Source organism: Pteropus vampyrus, unplaced genomic scaffold (assembly GCF_000151845.1).
Source record: "Pteropus vampyrus isolate Shadow unplaced genomic scaffold, Pvam_2.0 Scaffold287, whole genome shotgun sequence".
Lineage (NCBI taxonomy): Eukaryota > Metazoa > Chordata > Mammalia > Chiroptera > Pteropodidae > Pteropus > Pteropus vampyrus.
The window spans coordinates 507,894-523,665 of record NW_011889068.1 but is presented as its reverse complement, the minus strand read 5'-3'; the positions used below and the strand labels follow the sequence as shown (position 1 = coordinate 523,665).

General features: G+C 37.5%; 1 protein-coding gene across 1 annotated transcript in view; it reads left to right on the top strand.

Annotated features, from left to right (window-relative positions):
- RGS22 (regulator of G protein signaling 22) overlaps nucleotides 1–15,772 on the top strand; it is a 185,638-nt gene that overhangs the window by 78,245 nt on the left and 91,621 nt on the right. The window contains exons 8-10 of the mRNA XM_023521020.1: nucleotides 505–1,114; nucleotides 2,654–2,815; nucleotides 8,752–8,926. Of these exons, the coding sequence (XP_023376788.1) occupies nucleotides 505–1,114; nucleotides 2,654–2,815; nucleotides 8,752–8,926 (947 nt within the window). The remainder of the gene's footprint in view (nucleotides 1–504; nucleotides 1,115–2,653; nucleotides 2,816–8,751; nucleotides 8,927–15,772) is intronic.

Here is a 15,772-nt window from a genome sequence, read left to right as displayed (position 1 = left end):
GAAGTGAGCAAATGCTGTTAGAAAAATGGCACCAATAGACTTCCTTCACTCAGAGTTGCCACAGACCTTCAAGTTGTAAAAAACACAATATCTGTGCAGTGCAGTAAGGCAAAGTACAATAAAATGAGGTATGTCTATACAGTCATTTAATGTACATATTCTAATTCTTAAATAGATTTGGCCTTTATATATTGACCTTCTGTATCAGCCTTTAAAAAAATGTATTTTTAAGTGTATAATGTCTTTTTGAAGATCCTCTGCATTAGGGATGTCAAATATCTAGTTTATCTGCTATATATCCATTATCCCTTCCACATCTAGGGAGGACATGACTAATCTCTGTCGGTAATGTTTTTGCTTTGGACTCCTCTTTAAGACACTGGTCTGTGCAGTCACTGCCTGTGATAAACCCTTTGTCATTCTGGCTCTATGACATCTAGTTAATAATAAAAAAAAATATTTTGTATTCATATCTGATCTATTAACCTTTCATATTTAATACAGAGAGTTTTATCTTTGATGATGGAGTTCACCCCAGAATGAAAAAGGACCCATCTAAAACCACTAGATTAATTTCTGAATTTGAAGAAGAAAAAGATGATGATGGTTCTATATCTCTACAAGACACTCCTTCTCAAGCTCTTCTGAGAATATACCTTGAAAAGCAGGATGTTCATGACAACATGACAGTGCATTTCTCAACATATGAAGATTTTTTAAGATCTTTTATAACTTTTATTTTGAGACTAGCAATTTATGGAGAGCCATTTAGTGAACAACCAGGTCATATAAATTTCAAAAATGTAACAGAAGTTACATTTGATGACTATTTTGAGCTTATGCCTAACAGGAATGTTTTGTTAAGTGAAACAGTTCAACCCACAAAGGAAAAGGCAGAAGAGATTTTAGAAGAAGCAAGTTCAAAGAGTGACAGCATTGGATCAGAAAGCAGGGCTGATTGGTGTATTTCTCACAAAACTTATGACATTGGAAATAGAAAAGAGTTTGAAAGATTTAAGAAATTTATAAAAGGTACATTAGGGGAGAGATATTTGTGGCTATGGATGGATATTGAGAGGTTAAAGGTTCTTAAGGATGCTGGAAGACATCAAAGGTATTTCTATTTTTAATTTTTCTTTAGTTTTAAAAACAAGTTGTAGACTATTAGTTTGGGTCATTTAAACACAGGTAGGAAGCCTGAAATAAATATTAAAAAGTAACCTATACTTTTAGAGTAATGAATGATATTATTATTATTATATCGATGTCACTAGTTCTGTGATTTTATAGTTTTCAGATAATAATAGTAGCAATTATTTGGGTTTGCATAAGTTTTTCCCATAGATATAAACCTGCTTTCAAATTAATCATTCTATGCTATTTTTATAACATTACAGTGATATCTTTTTATAGAAAAAAATTATCAGTCATGTATCACACTCATATAACATGCCTTATATAAAAGATACCTTGTGACAATGTAAGGGCCTGCTGTTCTTGGCAGCTTTCCTGATTAACAGATTCTATGATCTTATTTGGATATCACTTAGACATTTATATGTGAATAAGATATCTGCTACATATCATACTGGATATCCTCTAGAGAACCTCTTGGAGTGCCGGTCTTTGTTTGGCTGCTCTATATGTTTTAGATTACTGTGAGTCTTAAGAACCCTAAGAAGACCCTGTTTTAGAAAAGTTCTTGTCTGTGTCCTCCTGATCTGCTCTAAGTAAGCAGATCAACTACAGTAGATTGCAGTTCCCGTTAGGGGTTTGACTGAATACATACTAGTGACTAGGCTATTCCAGTTATTTCAATGGCATTCAGATCAGAGAGCTCATTATTATACATAGTTAGAAGTGCAGGGATAACCAAATGGTTGATTATGAAGCGTGACCTGATTGATCCTGGGGTGGAAGGCCACTATCACTTTTCAAGACATATTAGGAAAGTTATATGTAAGCAGCCTATATAGGTTCTTCAGGATCAATATTGTATTAGTTCTTTTCGTTACAGCAGATCACTATGAATTTAGTGGATTAAAGCAACACAAATTTATACTCTTACAGTTAGGAGGTTAGAAGTTTAAAATGGATATGCAAGGTGGCATTCCTTCTGGAGGCCCTAGGGGAGAATTTATTTCCTTACCTTTTCCAGTTTCTGAAAGCCACCTACTTTGCTTGGTCCATGGCCCCTTCCTCCAACTTCAAAGCCAACAGCATGCCATCTTTTCTTTTTTTCTGACCTTTGCTTCTATCCTCACCTATTTTTTCTATGGCTCTGATCCTCTTGCCTTTCTCTTCAAAGTACCCTCGTGATTATATTAGGCGTACCTTGATAATCCCAGATAATCTCCTCAAATCCTAATCACATCTGCAGATCTTTTCTAAAGTAAGGTAACAGTCATAGGTTCTGGGAATTATGAAATGAACATCTTTGCACGGTCATTATTCAGCCTACCAAAAATACCCTTCCCAGTCCCATAATGGTGAGAAATGCTTTTATCTTCACACTGGTACAACTGTAATTCAGTGTTGGTTTTCAAATAGTTCATTACTTGTCTCAAACATTTTAGAAGTGAAAATTTTTGGCTAGTTGAATACTGTATCAGTGTGTATATATGTGTGTGTGTGTGTGTGTGTTTTATTGCAGACATCTTGAGAAGATGAAAAAATGCTATCTAGTGAGCAGTGGAGATTGCTACCTTTCTGCAGAAATTTTAACGAAGTTTAAACTGCTGGATGGATCTCAGTGGAATAAAGAACACTTAAAGAATATTCAGACTGAGGTTATAAAACCCTTACTTCTGTATTGGTAAGAAAGATAATGTGAATCAAAGTTACTTGCTTTCACTTTTCTTAGACTAGTTATAAGTTATACCTTTTGTTTTATAGGTATGTAACTTATGGAAATTTTAAATGACAAGATTATTATACTTTTAGTCTTCTTTAAATAAAGTACTTATCTTTTAGATAATTTGAATGTTTGGGGACTTTAAATCCATAATAAGGCTAGACAGTACTTAGGCTCCATGTTAGCTTTATGAGCACATCCTTCTACACCTGACCTTTTTATGGTTGACATCTCATCAAACTGATGCGTGTATGTGTACATGTAGCTAGAGTTGCAGATCGATTATTTCAATAAACCTTTTTTGAGCACTTACTATAGGCCAAGTGCTATGCTAAGGATACAAGGGTAAACATGGTCAAGTCCAGTGTTTATAGTCTAGTGGTAAGAACATACATGTGAAACAAGTATAATAAAAAATGTGGTGAATGCACAGGATACAGAGATGAGGTAATATTTCAGCTGGGACTCGAGGGACTCTAAGCAAGGAAAAGAGAATGTACACAGTGAAGAAAAGGTGTGACATTTGAGGATCAGTGAGCTGTCTGTCCATTGTGGCTGTGATGGATCTGATTATGTCACTGCTATGCTTTAAATCTTTCACTGGTAACCCCAAAGCTTTCAGTGTAAAGTTCAGATTCCTTAAGTTAGTAAATAAGGTCATCATGATTTTTCCCTTGCCCACTTCTCTGTCATCATCTCCCATCTAGGTATCCAGATTACTTAATATGCTTTGTACTAGTTCATAGATAGAATGTTGTTTTTCTGTTTATTTCTTAAAAAAAAATATTTAAGATACAGAAAGTTATAAATTATACTATAGTGGTCATCTGTGTACATACCACCCAACTAATAACACATTAGCAATCTGTGTACATACCACCCAACTAATAACACATTAGCAAAGTTATAAATTATACTATAGTGGTCATCTGTGTACATACCACCCAACTAATAACACATTAGCAATTCCTTTTTCAAATTTAACTTTTTATTTTGAGATAATAATAGATCCATATTCAGTTATAAGAGATAATACAGAGGGATTCTGTATTATCCACTTCCCCCTACTGGTAACATCTTGCATAACTGTCACACAGTGTCACATGACGAGTGACATTGATTTACTCATCATCTTTTTCATATTTTACCTGTTTTAGGCACTGTTTGTGTAAATAATTCTATGCAATTTTATCACATTAGAGATTCATGAACTACAGTCAAGATGTAGAGAAGTTACATTACCACAAGCATCCCTCATGCTGACATTTTATAATCACACCCACCTCTCTCCCTTCCTGTCACCCACATCTCTAGAGATCACTATTATGTAAATGAAATAATATGACGTATTTCTTTAGGGGTTATCTTTTTTCATTCAGCATGATTCCCTCGAGACTCATCCAAGTTGTGTGTATTGATAGTTCTTTTTCATTGCTGAGTAGTATTCTATTGTATGGATATTACACATCCATTCACACACTGAGCATTAAGGTTGTTTCCAGTCTTTGGCTATGACTAATAAAGCTGCTATGAATGTTCATGTACTCCTTTCTGCATGAATATAAGTCTTCATTTCTCTGGGAAAAGTGTCCGAGAGTGAGATTAGTGAGTCACGTAGCAGTCCATTTTAGTTTTAAAATAAACTGCCAAACTATTTTTCAGAGTCAATGTATCATTTTACATCCCACCAGCAATGTATGAATTATCCACTTTCTCTGCATCCTTGCCATTGTTCAATGTCATCACAATTTTCTGTTTTAGCTGTTCTAATAGGTGTGTTGTTCTATCTTATTGTAGTTTTACTTTGCATTTCTCCAATGGTTAATGATGCTGAACATCTTTCCGTGTACTTATTTGAAATTTGCATATCCTCTTCAGTGAAATATCTGTTCATGTCTTTTGTCCATTTTCTAATTGGTTTGTTTTTTTGTTAAGTTTTAGGGTAATTTTTATATCATATTTTATATTAAATTTTATATTCTAGGTAGTAGTTTTTAGTTTGCAAATATTTTCTCCCACTCTTTAGCTTGTCTTTTCAAATACAGGCTTTCTAAAGACTTCTTAAAGGGACTCTCAGATGGTCCAGGTTGACGAACAGGTGGAGATGAGGGCATACTCACAGAGCACAGAAGCTCTAGCACTTCCCTCACACCTTGCCCTCTGCATCTCTTCCTCTGGCTGTTCTTGAATTATATATATCCTTTTGTAATAAACCAGTATCTATATAAAGCAAATAAGGAAAAGTATTGTAGATAATGGGAACTACAAATGAGAATTACAAATATAGACGAGAACAGAGTGAACTCTGTGGTGATGGACTGGAAATGGAAGTGCAAATGGAAATTGCGACTTTCACAAACTCAAGTTATCATACTCAGTTATGAAGACTGTAATTCACTGAAAAAACTGGACAAACCAAACAATAGACAGTCATGATGACAAGAAAGAACAGAACTTGCAAGAGAAATTCTGAAGTTAATTTCATGTGGGATTTTCCCTGGGAGGGTGGTGTATTGGGGAATGAATGGCCTCTAAACAAAGGTTCCAGAGAAGTCTTATGCCAAACATTTCCTTAGGGTAGGGGAAATAGCTCTTGAGTCAAGTTTATTCGACCAATGCAAACTTTCCTGCATCAAATGTTCCTGCCCGTACCTACTATTAAGAATAATAACTGTATCTGAAAGACAAAAAAAAAAAAGGTGAGGGGTCTTTCATAGAGCAAAATTTAAAAGTTTTGACAAGGTCCAATTTTTCAACTCCTTTTATGGATTATGTCTTCTTCAGTGTCAAACCTAAGAACTCTTTGCCTAGTTTTAGATACGGAAGATTTTCTCCTGTTTTTTTTTTTCTGAAACTCTTATAATTTTGTTTTACATTTAAGTCTGTGGTCCATTTAGAGCCAATTCTTATAAGAGATGTGAAGTTTAGGTGTTTTGGTTTCTTTTTTCTTGCTTATGGATATCCATAAGTTGATCTTCATTTATTGAAAAGGCTAATCTATCTCTTTTCTTCTTTTTGGTGTATTATATTCACCTATAGTAATATTGAATTGTATAGATTTATGTAAAGCACTGTGATAATCAAGATACAAACAATTCTGTTACCTCCAAATTTCTCATGCTACCCTTTTGTCATTACGCTCTTCCTCCACTCCTCACCCTTGGCAACCGCCGATCTTGTTTTTGTCACTATACTTTTGTCTTTTTGAAAATGTCATATAGATAAAATCATACAGTACATAACCTTTGAGACCAGCCTCTTTTGGTCATAATGTGATTGAAGCATAACGCGTTCAAACTGTTGCATGTATCATAGTTCGTATTTTTTAAAATTTAGTTTTCCAGTTGTTTATTGTTGGTAAATAGAACTAGGACAGAATTTTGTGTGTACTCACTCAGTATTAGAGAGGACAGAAGTCCTTCTGGTCTAAGCTGCTAATCTCAAATTGGTCTGCCGTGCTTTTCTGCCTATTTTAGTGCTCTTCCATTCTCAGGTCCTTCAGACCCTTCCTCCCCCTGACTCTCGGCCTGCATACCAATACCGTGTGGGCCTTATGGCTGATAGCCTCTGTCTGCCTGCTTATATTTTGGTGTTTGTGGGAATACCTTGTCACATTAACATTTTTGCTGTAGATGTTGTCCGTGAGTATTTGATTTTGCTGTCTAACCGTCCTGTGTTTTTATGGAGGGATTCTGAGAGGTAGAAAAACAACATAGCCGACATTGCCATTTTCCCAGAATCCTCTCTTAGCTTTTTTCTTGATCTAGCTATATCTTGTATATTCTTTAAATTTCAAACTAAGACATAAACAGTTAGTGAATATTATAAAGCAAACACTTCCATAAACCACCATGTGGGCTGAGAAACAGACCGTTGCCTAGACTCCTGAAGGTCCCTTCCTAATCACAACATCCTCACCTCCTTCAGAGGTAACCATTATCCTGACTTTTGTGATTATCATCTTCTTGCATTTCTTTAGTTTTACCAACCATGTATGCAAATAAATCTCTAAACATATATTTTTATCTGCCTCCTATACAACTTTCTATAAAAGGTATCATGGTATGTGCATTCTTTTATATCTTACATTAACATTACATATGTGAGATTCATTTGTAATTGCATTCAAGAGTTTTATTAATTTTCACTGCTATATATGGTATTCTACTGCATGAATATACTATAATTTATTTGTTGTTTTTTTAACATTTGGGTTTTTCTCTACTTTTCACAACTATAAGCAATAATATATATTCTTATACACATATCTACTTTCCCAAAGTAGTTTTACCTTTGCTCCCACCAACAGAATATGAGAGTATCTGTTGCCACAAATCCATGGCAGAATTTAATATTGTCAGACTTTAAAATTTTTGACTATGTATGTGGTGTGTTATTGATGTCTTGTGGTTTTAACTTGCATTTCCCTGATTACTAGTGAAGTTGATAACCTTTTCAATGTTTATTGGGCATTTGGGTTTCAAGATTTCAATTTTCATGAATTGCCTGTTTATCTTCTTTGCCCGTTTTTCTATTGGGAGACACACACACACAGAATATAGTTCTTTTGATGCTATTTAGTGGCAAATATCTTCCACTCTCTAGAGCTTGAGAATTAAGAAGTGTACAATGAGTGCACATGAGAACTTGTATGATAGAAACATGAAAAATAATACAATACCAGTTTAGGATTGACTGTGAAATTTACTCCACAATATCTGATGAATTCACATAGTAGCTAATAAAAAATTAATATAACAAATGAAATAAGATGCAAGATTAAAATGGTAGGGGTAGCAGAGACTTAGGGGTCATATGAGTATACTGTAATGATGGGAATCAGAAAATTGAGACACCTGGATTTCCTACTAGCACATGTATTACATATTTGATAAGAATCTTGTATATATGTCCACTTACTGGTTGACATGCAAATAAGAGGTAATTCTGCATAGTTTCAAGTCAGTAAGTAAAAGTTCTGAAATACAGCATAGAATGACCACCCCAATCTACACAGGATACTTTCTGATTCTAAACCAATTGTGAGCTTTGGATTCTCTTCCACTCCCAACCTGTGTTCACACCAGGGAAATATTTCCCTTCTTCCTATTTTAAAAGGAGAAAATTTTCTACCAGGATCTGAAATATAGAGTGGGAATTAGTCTTTGGGCTGTGGCATCAGGAGGAAAACCTGGTCCAAGCAACAATTAGCAGTGTCACTGGCAGCAAGTTAACCCTATGGCCAATAAAGAGTAGCCCACAGACTGAATACCAGGTTATACATCCAATTAAGTGTGGCCTTGATATTGTGCCAGACATTCTTTGCCAATAATGTTGGCCTTTCATTTTTATAAATTGTTGTAAAATTTATTCTTACCTTCAAAATTAAGGCTTGAAAATAAATCATGAATCATAATCCACTTTAGCAGTTTACTTAAATTAAGCATTATAAAAATGTTTGTATATTTAAAAATTTAATTTCATTTACCAGTTTTTATTTGGTACTATAGATAAATACTAAACTACCTTAAAATTATCACAGCTGCATTTTATGCTCATTTTACTGGAAACTGAAAGTTACTTTAAAATTTTTCTTCATTGAATAAATATATAGGTTTTTTTTCTTATCATGTAGATAATAATTTAAATGTCACTTATAAATTATTTTTCCCTAGTGTGTGTTTACTCCTTATATGGGTGAATATGATTTCAGGCAGTTGATCTATCATGGAAAAATATTTTTCTTAAGCTAGGAAGCAAAAAAAGAAGTAGAAATTATTAGAAAAGGGGTATAACAAGACTGAAAATTGTGAGCACAAGTATTATGCACTTTGTACGCTCTTGATTTTTGAGGCTTATTGGGTAGTTTAATCTTAAATTTCTTTTCCTCTCACTAGGGCACCAAGATTCTGTGTTACTCATTCATGCTCAATAAAACATGCTAGTGCTGAACTGAAATTGTGGCACCTCCGTCAAGAGAAACCAAGGAAGGATGTTGACCCTTTTCCACAAATGGCAACACTCTTGCCATTGAGACCTAAATCTTGCATTCCACAGATATCTGATACGAAGGTAGGGTGTGCCTTGATGCTTGAGTCTCTTCATTAAGTTTATAGTAAAATGTCCATGCTTGAGTTTTGTACACTCATACTTAAGTTTCATCATAAGCTCCTCTCCCATCCCCTCCCTCCTCCTCTGCCCCCTCCGTTCTCTTCTCTCTTTCTCTTTCTCTTTCTCTCTCTCTCTCTCTCTCTGTTGTTGTTAAAGTAAATGTTGCAAAAATTATGAAATAAGAAAACCTATGTTCTGTTCTCCACCAAGCAACCAAAGTGATTCTTTAACAGTATAAGACCATGTCACTCACCTGCTCAGAATTCTCTGATGGCCTCTTCCCTCACTCAGAATAAAAATCCAAGGTCTTTACGTAGCTGTACATGCCTCTGTTAACCTCCTCACCTCATTTCCTACCATACTTCTCTAACTTACTCCACTCTAATCACACTGGCCTGTCTGCTTTTCTCTGAACACACCAAGCAAAAACCCATGAGCATTGAACTTGCTGTTCCCTTCACTGGGAGCACTCTTCCTCCAAATACCCCCGTGGCTTGCTCCCTCACTCACTTTAGGTGTCTGCTCAATTATCACTTATTCAGACAGGCTATCCTTGACTCTTCTATGTAAGCACACTTATATAGGACAGCATAGATATCCTCCATCACTATCTAAATCCTCTGCTCTGCTTTATATTGCTTTTTTGTACTTATGACCACATAATTTATGTTGTCTTTCACCTCCTATCAGAATATGTTTTTTTTTTTTTCTGTTAACTGCTTATCCTCAGGGCCTACAATAGTGCCGGACACATAATAGTTGCTTAATAAGTATATTGAATGAATGAGTGAGAAGTAATAACAACAGAGTCAGAAGTAGTGAGCATTCTTTCACACCGGAAGAATAAAGTAGTACAAAAAGATAAGGGGAAAAAAATCCAAAAGGAGGAAAAAAGTTAACTTTATACAGAAGTAAATAATGCTACATACTTTGGCGCAGAGATGCAATAACTGTAGCTAAGACCTGCATTTCAGAAGTAAAGAGCCTTATAATATTAATCATAGTAGTTTTTAAACATGTGACAGAATGTTAACTTTTATTGGCAGTAGTCACACAAGATCCCTTTTTAGAAGATTATGTATAGGATATCTTATTTTCTATTTATTTTTAAATTTTCTTAATTTTTCAATTACAGTTGACATTCAATATGTTAGTTTCAGATATACAGCATCGTGTATATCGTGTAACATTTATGTGTTACAAAGAGATCCCTTTGATAAGTCTTGCACCCACTAATACAAAGTTATTGTGGTATTGTTGATTATATTCCCTAAGCTATACTTTACATCTCCATGACTATTTTGTCACTGCCAATTTGTGCTTCTTAATCCCTTTACCTTATTCACCCAGCCAACTGGCAATCATCAGTTTGTTCTCTGTATCTGTGAGTTTGTTTCTGTTTTGTTTGTGTATTTTGTTCTTTAGATTCCACATATAAGTAAACTCATATGGTATTTGTTTTTCTCTGTCTGGCTTATTTTACTTAGCATAATACCCTCACGGTCCATCCATGTTGTCACAAATGGTAAGATTTCATTCTTTTTTTTATAGCTTAGTAGTATTTCATTTTATATATATGCCATTTCTTTATCTATTCATCTTTTGATTGGAGTATTTAATCCATTTACATTTAAAGTAGTTATTGATGTGTATGTCGTTATTGCCATTTTATTCATTGTTTTCTGATTGTTTTTGTAGTTTTTCTCTGTTCCTTTCCTATTCTCTTGCTCTCTTGTACGTTGATGACTTTCTGTAGTGTTCTGTTTGGATTCCTTTCTCTTTATTTCTTGTATATCTCTTGTATATTTTTGGTTTGTGGTTACCATGTGCTTTATATATACCAGAGTATGTTTAGCAGTCTTTTAAGTTGATGGTCACTTAAGTTTGAACACATTCTAAAATCACTACCATTTTTATTCACCCTTTCACATTTATGTTTTTGTCATTATTTTTTACTTCTTTTTGTGTGTAGTTTGTGTCTATCCCTTAATTTACTGTTATAATTACACATGCTTTGCCTACTTTTGACTTTTAACCTTTGTACTAGCTTTAGTGTTGGTATATCCATTTCTTTTATTATGTTTCCCTTTGTCAGTGAGAATTTTTTTCTTTGTGATATTTTCTTATTCATACTTTTGATTGTTTTCCTTTTTCGTCTTGAAGAAGTCCCTTTAATGTTTCTTGTAATACTGGTTTGGTGGTGATGAACTCCTTCAGTTCTTTCTTGTCTTGGAAGCTCTTTATCTCTTTTTCAATTCTAAATGATAGCCTTTCTGGGTAGAGTGATCTTGGTTTAGGTTCTTGCTTTGCATCACTTTGAATATTTTGTGCCAATCCCTTCTGGCCTGCAAAATTTCTCTTGAGAAATCAGTCTACAGTCTTATGGAAGCTCCCTTGTAGGTAACTAAATGCTTTTCTGTTGATGCTTTTAAGATTCTCTCTTTGTCTTTAACCTTTGGCATTTTAATTATGATGTGTCTTGTTGTGGGCCTCTTTGGGTTCATCTTGTTTGAGATTCTGCGCTTCCTGGGCTTGTATGTCTATTTCCTTCATCAGGTTAGTGAAATTTTTCATCATTACTTCTTCAAATAGGTTTTTAATCCCCTGCTTTTTTTCTTCTCCTGATGATACCCCTATGATGTGAATGTTGTTACACTTGCTGTTGTCCAGAGGCCCCTTAAATTATCCTCATTTGGGGGGATTCTTTTTTCTTTTTGCTGGTCTGATTGGGTGTTTTTTGCTACCTTGTCTTCCAAATTGCCGATTTGATCTTCTGCTTCATCTAGTCTGCTCTTGATTTCTTCTAGTGTATTCTTCATTTCAGTTATTGTAGTCTTCATTTCTGTCTGATTCTTTTTTATGGTTTCTATGTCTTTTTTTATGTTTACTATATCTTTGTTGAAGTTATCATTGAGATCATCTGTTCTTTCCCTAAATTCCTTTGGCAGCCTTATAACCAGTATTTTAAACTCTGCTTCTGATAGATTGCATGCCTTTATTTTGTTTAGTTCTTTTTCTGGAGGTTTATCCTGTCATTTCATTTGGGATGTATTTCTTTGCCTCCTTGTTTCGGCTGCCTCTCTGTGTTTGTTTCTATGTATTAGATAGGTCTGCTGTGTCTCCAAATCTTGGCAGAAAAGCCTTATGTAGTAAATGTCCTATAGTGCCCAGTGTCACAGTCTCCCTGTTCATCTGAGCAGGGTGCTCCACAAGTGACCCTTGTGTGGGTTGTGTATGCTTTCCTGTTGTAGTTGAACCTTGATTGCTGTTGGAATGTCAGTGGGTGGATTAACCCTTAGGCTGGCTGGCTATGAGGACTAACCTTGACCACCAAGGATACCTCTTGCTAAATAGCCCAAGATGTTGTACAGGGGCTGACCCTATGGAGAGAGATTTGCTTTAGCAGAGTTCAGGTGCCTGCCAAGTTCATCTTTTGGGTGTATCATTTGTGGCACTTAATTGAGTGGGGCTCTGGAGTGGTCTAAATTGACCACCAGGAGTCTTGGTTCTGGGGCCTCTGGGGAGGGGTTCTGGTTCAGGCCAAGGTCAGCCACTGCCTGTGTCTGGCTCAGGGTTACCTGGTATGAGTTACAAGGTGGTGTAGTTGCTAGGTGCTAGTTGCCTGTGCTGGGCTTAGAGGCACCTGGGAGTTGCTATGCTGTGATCTGAGGCCAGCTGCCACTAGTGCTGGGCTTGGGCACTATACTTCTTTAGCAAGAGGTATAGGGCATGCCCAGGCTAGCTGCTGCTTTTTGAGGTTTGTAGATGTTGGGGAGATTCTAGGAAAGTCCACAGTATGGGCCCAGGCTGGCCTCCTGTGTGGATTTGCCTCTGAAAGAGGTTCCAGCCAGGTGTGTGAATTGGGTGTGGTGGAGTCACACCTAATTCAGAGAATTACCAGGGTGGGAGAGAGTGGCATTAACTAGGCTAACGGAGACTCTCGTCTTTGTTGCCTGCCTGTGCTTGCAGGCTGTGTGTGGGGAGGGATCAACAGTGAAACAATGGCACCTTCCATCTCATCAACCTGTGCCTCCTGGCTGTGTAGAGGGAGAGCTCAACAAAGGAACAATGGAGGCTGCCAGCATTTCAGCTCTGGAGAGAGTTGCCCCTCCAGCCCTCGCCCTGAAGTCGGACAATTCAGTTCCTCCCAGTATGTCCCTGGTGCTTTTAGAGCTGCTGTTCATTCTCTGGAGCTCATGACCAGTGTTTGTGAGCAAGTGAGTCTGTGCTTGGGCCCTTTAAGAGAAAGCCTGGGTCTTCAGCAGACCTCCTCTCACCTGGACTGAGATCTTGTTTATTTTCACAGCCAGCTGTTGTGGGGACTTCTCTTCCCAGCACTGGTACTCTGAGCTGGGGAACCCAGTGTAGGCTTGGGACCCCTTGCTCTTCAGTGGGATCCTCCACAGCCAAGACGTCCCTCCAAATTCTTAACTGCCCCACATTGGTGTAGGACCAGCCCATTTTGTATCTCCACCCCTTCTACCAGACATAACATGGCTTCTTCTTTATATTCTTAGTTATAGGACTTCTGTTCAGCTCATTTTCAAGCAGTTCTCAAGAACGGTTGTTCTATAATTTGGTTGTAATTTTGATGTAGTTGTGAGAGAAGATGAGCACCATGTTTACTTACTCCACAATCTTGACTGGGAGTCCCCAGGATATCTTATTTTAAAAGCAGAAAAATGTATAATATAGTTTTTAAAGTTTTGTTGTAGCCACCAGCCCCCAGTAGACAGACGGACCACTAGAAAGCAGTGAGTTATAGGAAACACACTCTTTATTCAGCCAGCTGGGTCTGCCAAGGGTACGCAAACCCCAAATTAAGCAGCCCTGAAATGTAGAGGTACAGGGTTTTTAAGCCCTAAACCCCTTTTCTTCATCCTTTTTGAACACACAAGTCTATTTTTCTTCTTTTTACTAACTGTCAACCCACAGGTCGGTTGTGCAAGCGGAGGGTACAGAAGCAGAAAGCTTATTGTTAGAGCGTTATGTTCCCATGGGCAATAGCCAAACAGTAATTTTCCAGCCAGCACATTCCCCACTGGCCTTAGCAGAAAATCAAATCCTTGATTCTTCATGTGGAATTTGCTCATAGCCTCTATTTTGTATTAATAAAGTTTAATAGAATGAATTCTCTTCCTTATATATGCAAACAAGAAATTGAGGAAGCATGGGCCAAAAGTTAACAAGAGGAGGAGGAGGATCTCTGACAAGCCAGCACAAGTCTACTCGGATCTCTGGAGTACCGTGGCTGGTGATGTTCTGGGCAATGATTTCACCGGTCTCCGTTACTATAAGCTTCTATACTCTAGGCCAGTATATGTTTCTGTATGCCTGGGCTAAAGAGGAAAAAGGAAGAAACAGAAGGTTAGACTTATGTACACTTGAGTCTTAGTCTTAAGGGCCCATCTTCCTGAGCTGTCCACTCTCGTGCTGCCTTCACGTAGGAGTGATGAATCCATGATGGGATGCCGTCTACCTTAACTGCAGTGGGAGTCGTCAGGTAGACAGTGAAAGGTCCTTTCTATTTGGATTCCAGTCCTTTGGAAGTGGTCTTCTGGATCCACACAGAGTCCCCAGGCTGAAATTGATGGGGAAGTCTGTCCACCGGGGCTGAGTGGGCAACACGAACCCAGGACCAAATCTCCTTCTGTACACTTTGAAGTGCCTGTAAAGACTTAAGTAAGATAAGGTTACGTAGTTCTGCCTTTTTCTCATCTTCTATTTTAGGTACTAAAGGTGCGGGTTTCCTAAAGAAAATTTCAAATGGGGTGAATGAGAAGTTCTACCCAGGTCCCACCAGTTTCTAATCCTAACTTGACGAATGTCTCTTTTAGGGTCCGATTCATTCGCTCTACTTGGCCCGAACTTTGGTGCCGATAGGCACAGTGGAGTTTCCATTGCAAATTTAGGTAGCTAGCCATTTGTTGTGATACCTTTGCTACGAAGGCTGGCCCGCTATCCGACCCTAAAGTTCTGGGGAGACCAAATTGAGGGAAGATTTCTTGTAGTAGTTTCTTAGTAACTACTAAGGCAGTCTCTTTCCTGGTAGGGAAGGCCTCTACCTATCCTGAAAAGGTGTCTATAAAAACGAGTAAATTTTGTAGCCCCCCACAATTGGGGTTACCTCAGAGAAATCTACTTTCCAGTGGTCCCCTGGATAAGTTTTTCTTTCCCTATGCCTAGGTTCTTCTATCTTCCCCTTCTTTGGATTAACTTGGGCACAAGCTGGGCATCATGAGGCAATCTCCTCTGCAGTTCTTCTCCCTTCTAACAAGTGAAAGTAGGGGTCTAAAGCTTGGAGCATCTTAGTTCGCCCTAGGTGTGTGGTCTGGTGTAGTTGGTGGAGGAGAGCCCAATTTTTCTATCTGGGGTCGTCCACCACCTCTGTTGGTTCCTATGACTCCCTTATCTTGAAAATAAATGTTTTCTTCCACCGTATAGGTTGGAGACGGAGGCAGTTCTGGGTAAGGGACAACAGTTAGTAGATGTGATGGGGGCCCCACTGGCCTTGTGGCCACTGTTCTTGCCTCTGCATCAGCTCGTTGGTTTCCCTCAGCCTCGGGACTATTCCCTTTTCGATGCCCTTTACAATGAACAATAGCAAGAGTCTTAGGTATCTATATGGCTTCAGATAAGGCTAAGATCTCCTCCTTGTTCTTGATGTCCTTCCCAGCTGAAGTCAGAACCCTCTTTCCTTGTAGATGGTTCTGTGTACATGTGCAGTGGCAAAGGCATATCGGCTGTCAGTGTATATTGTGACTGCCTTATCCTTTCCCTGTCTTAGTGCCTCAGTGAGGGCGATGA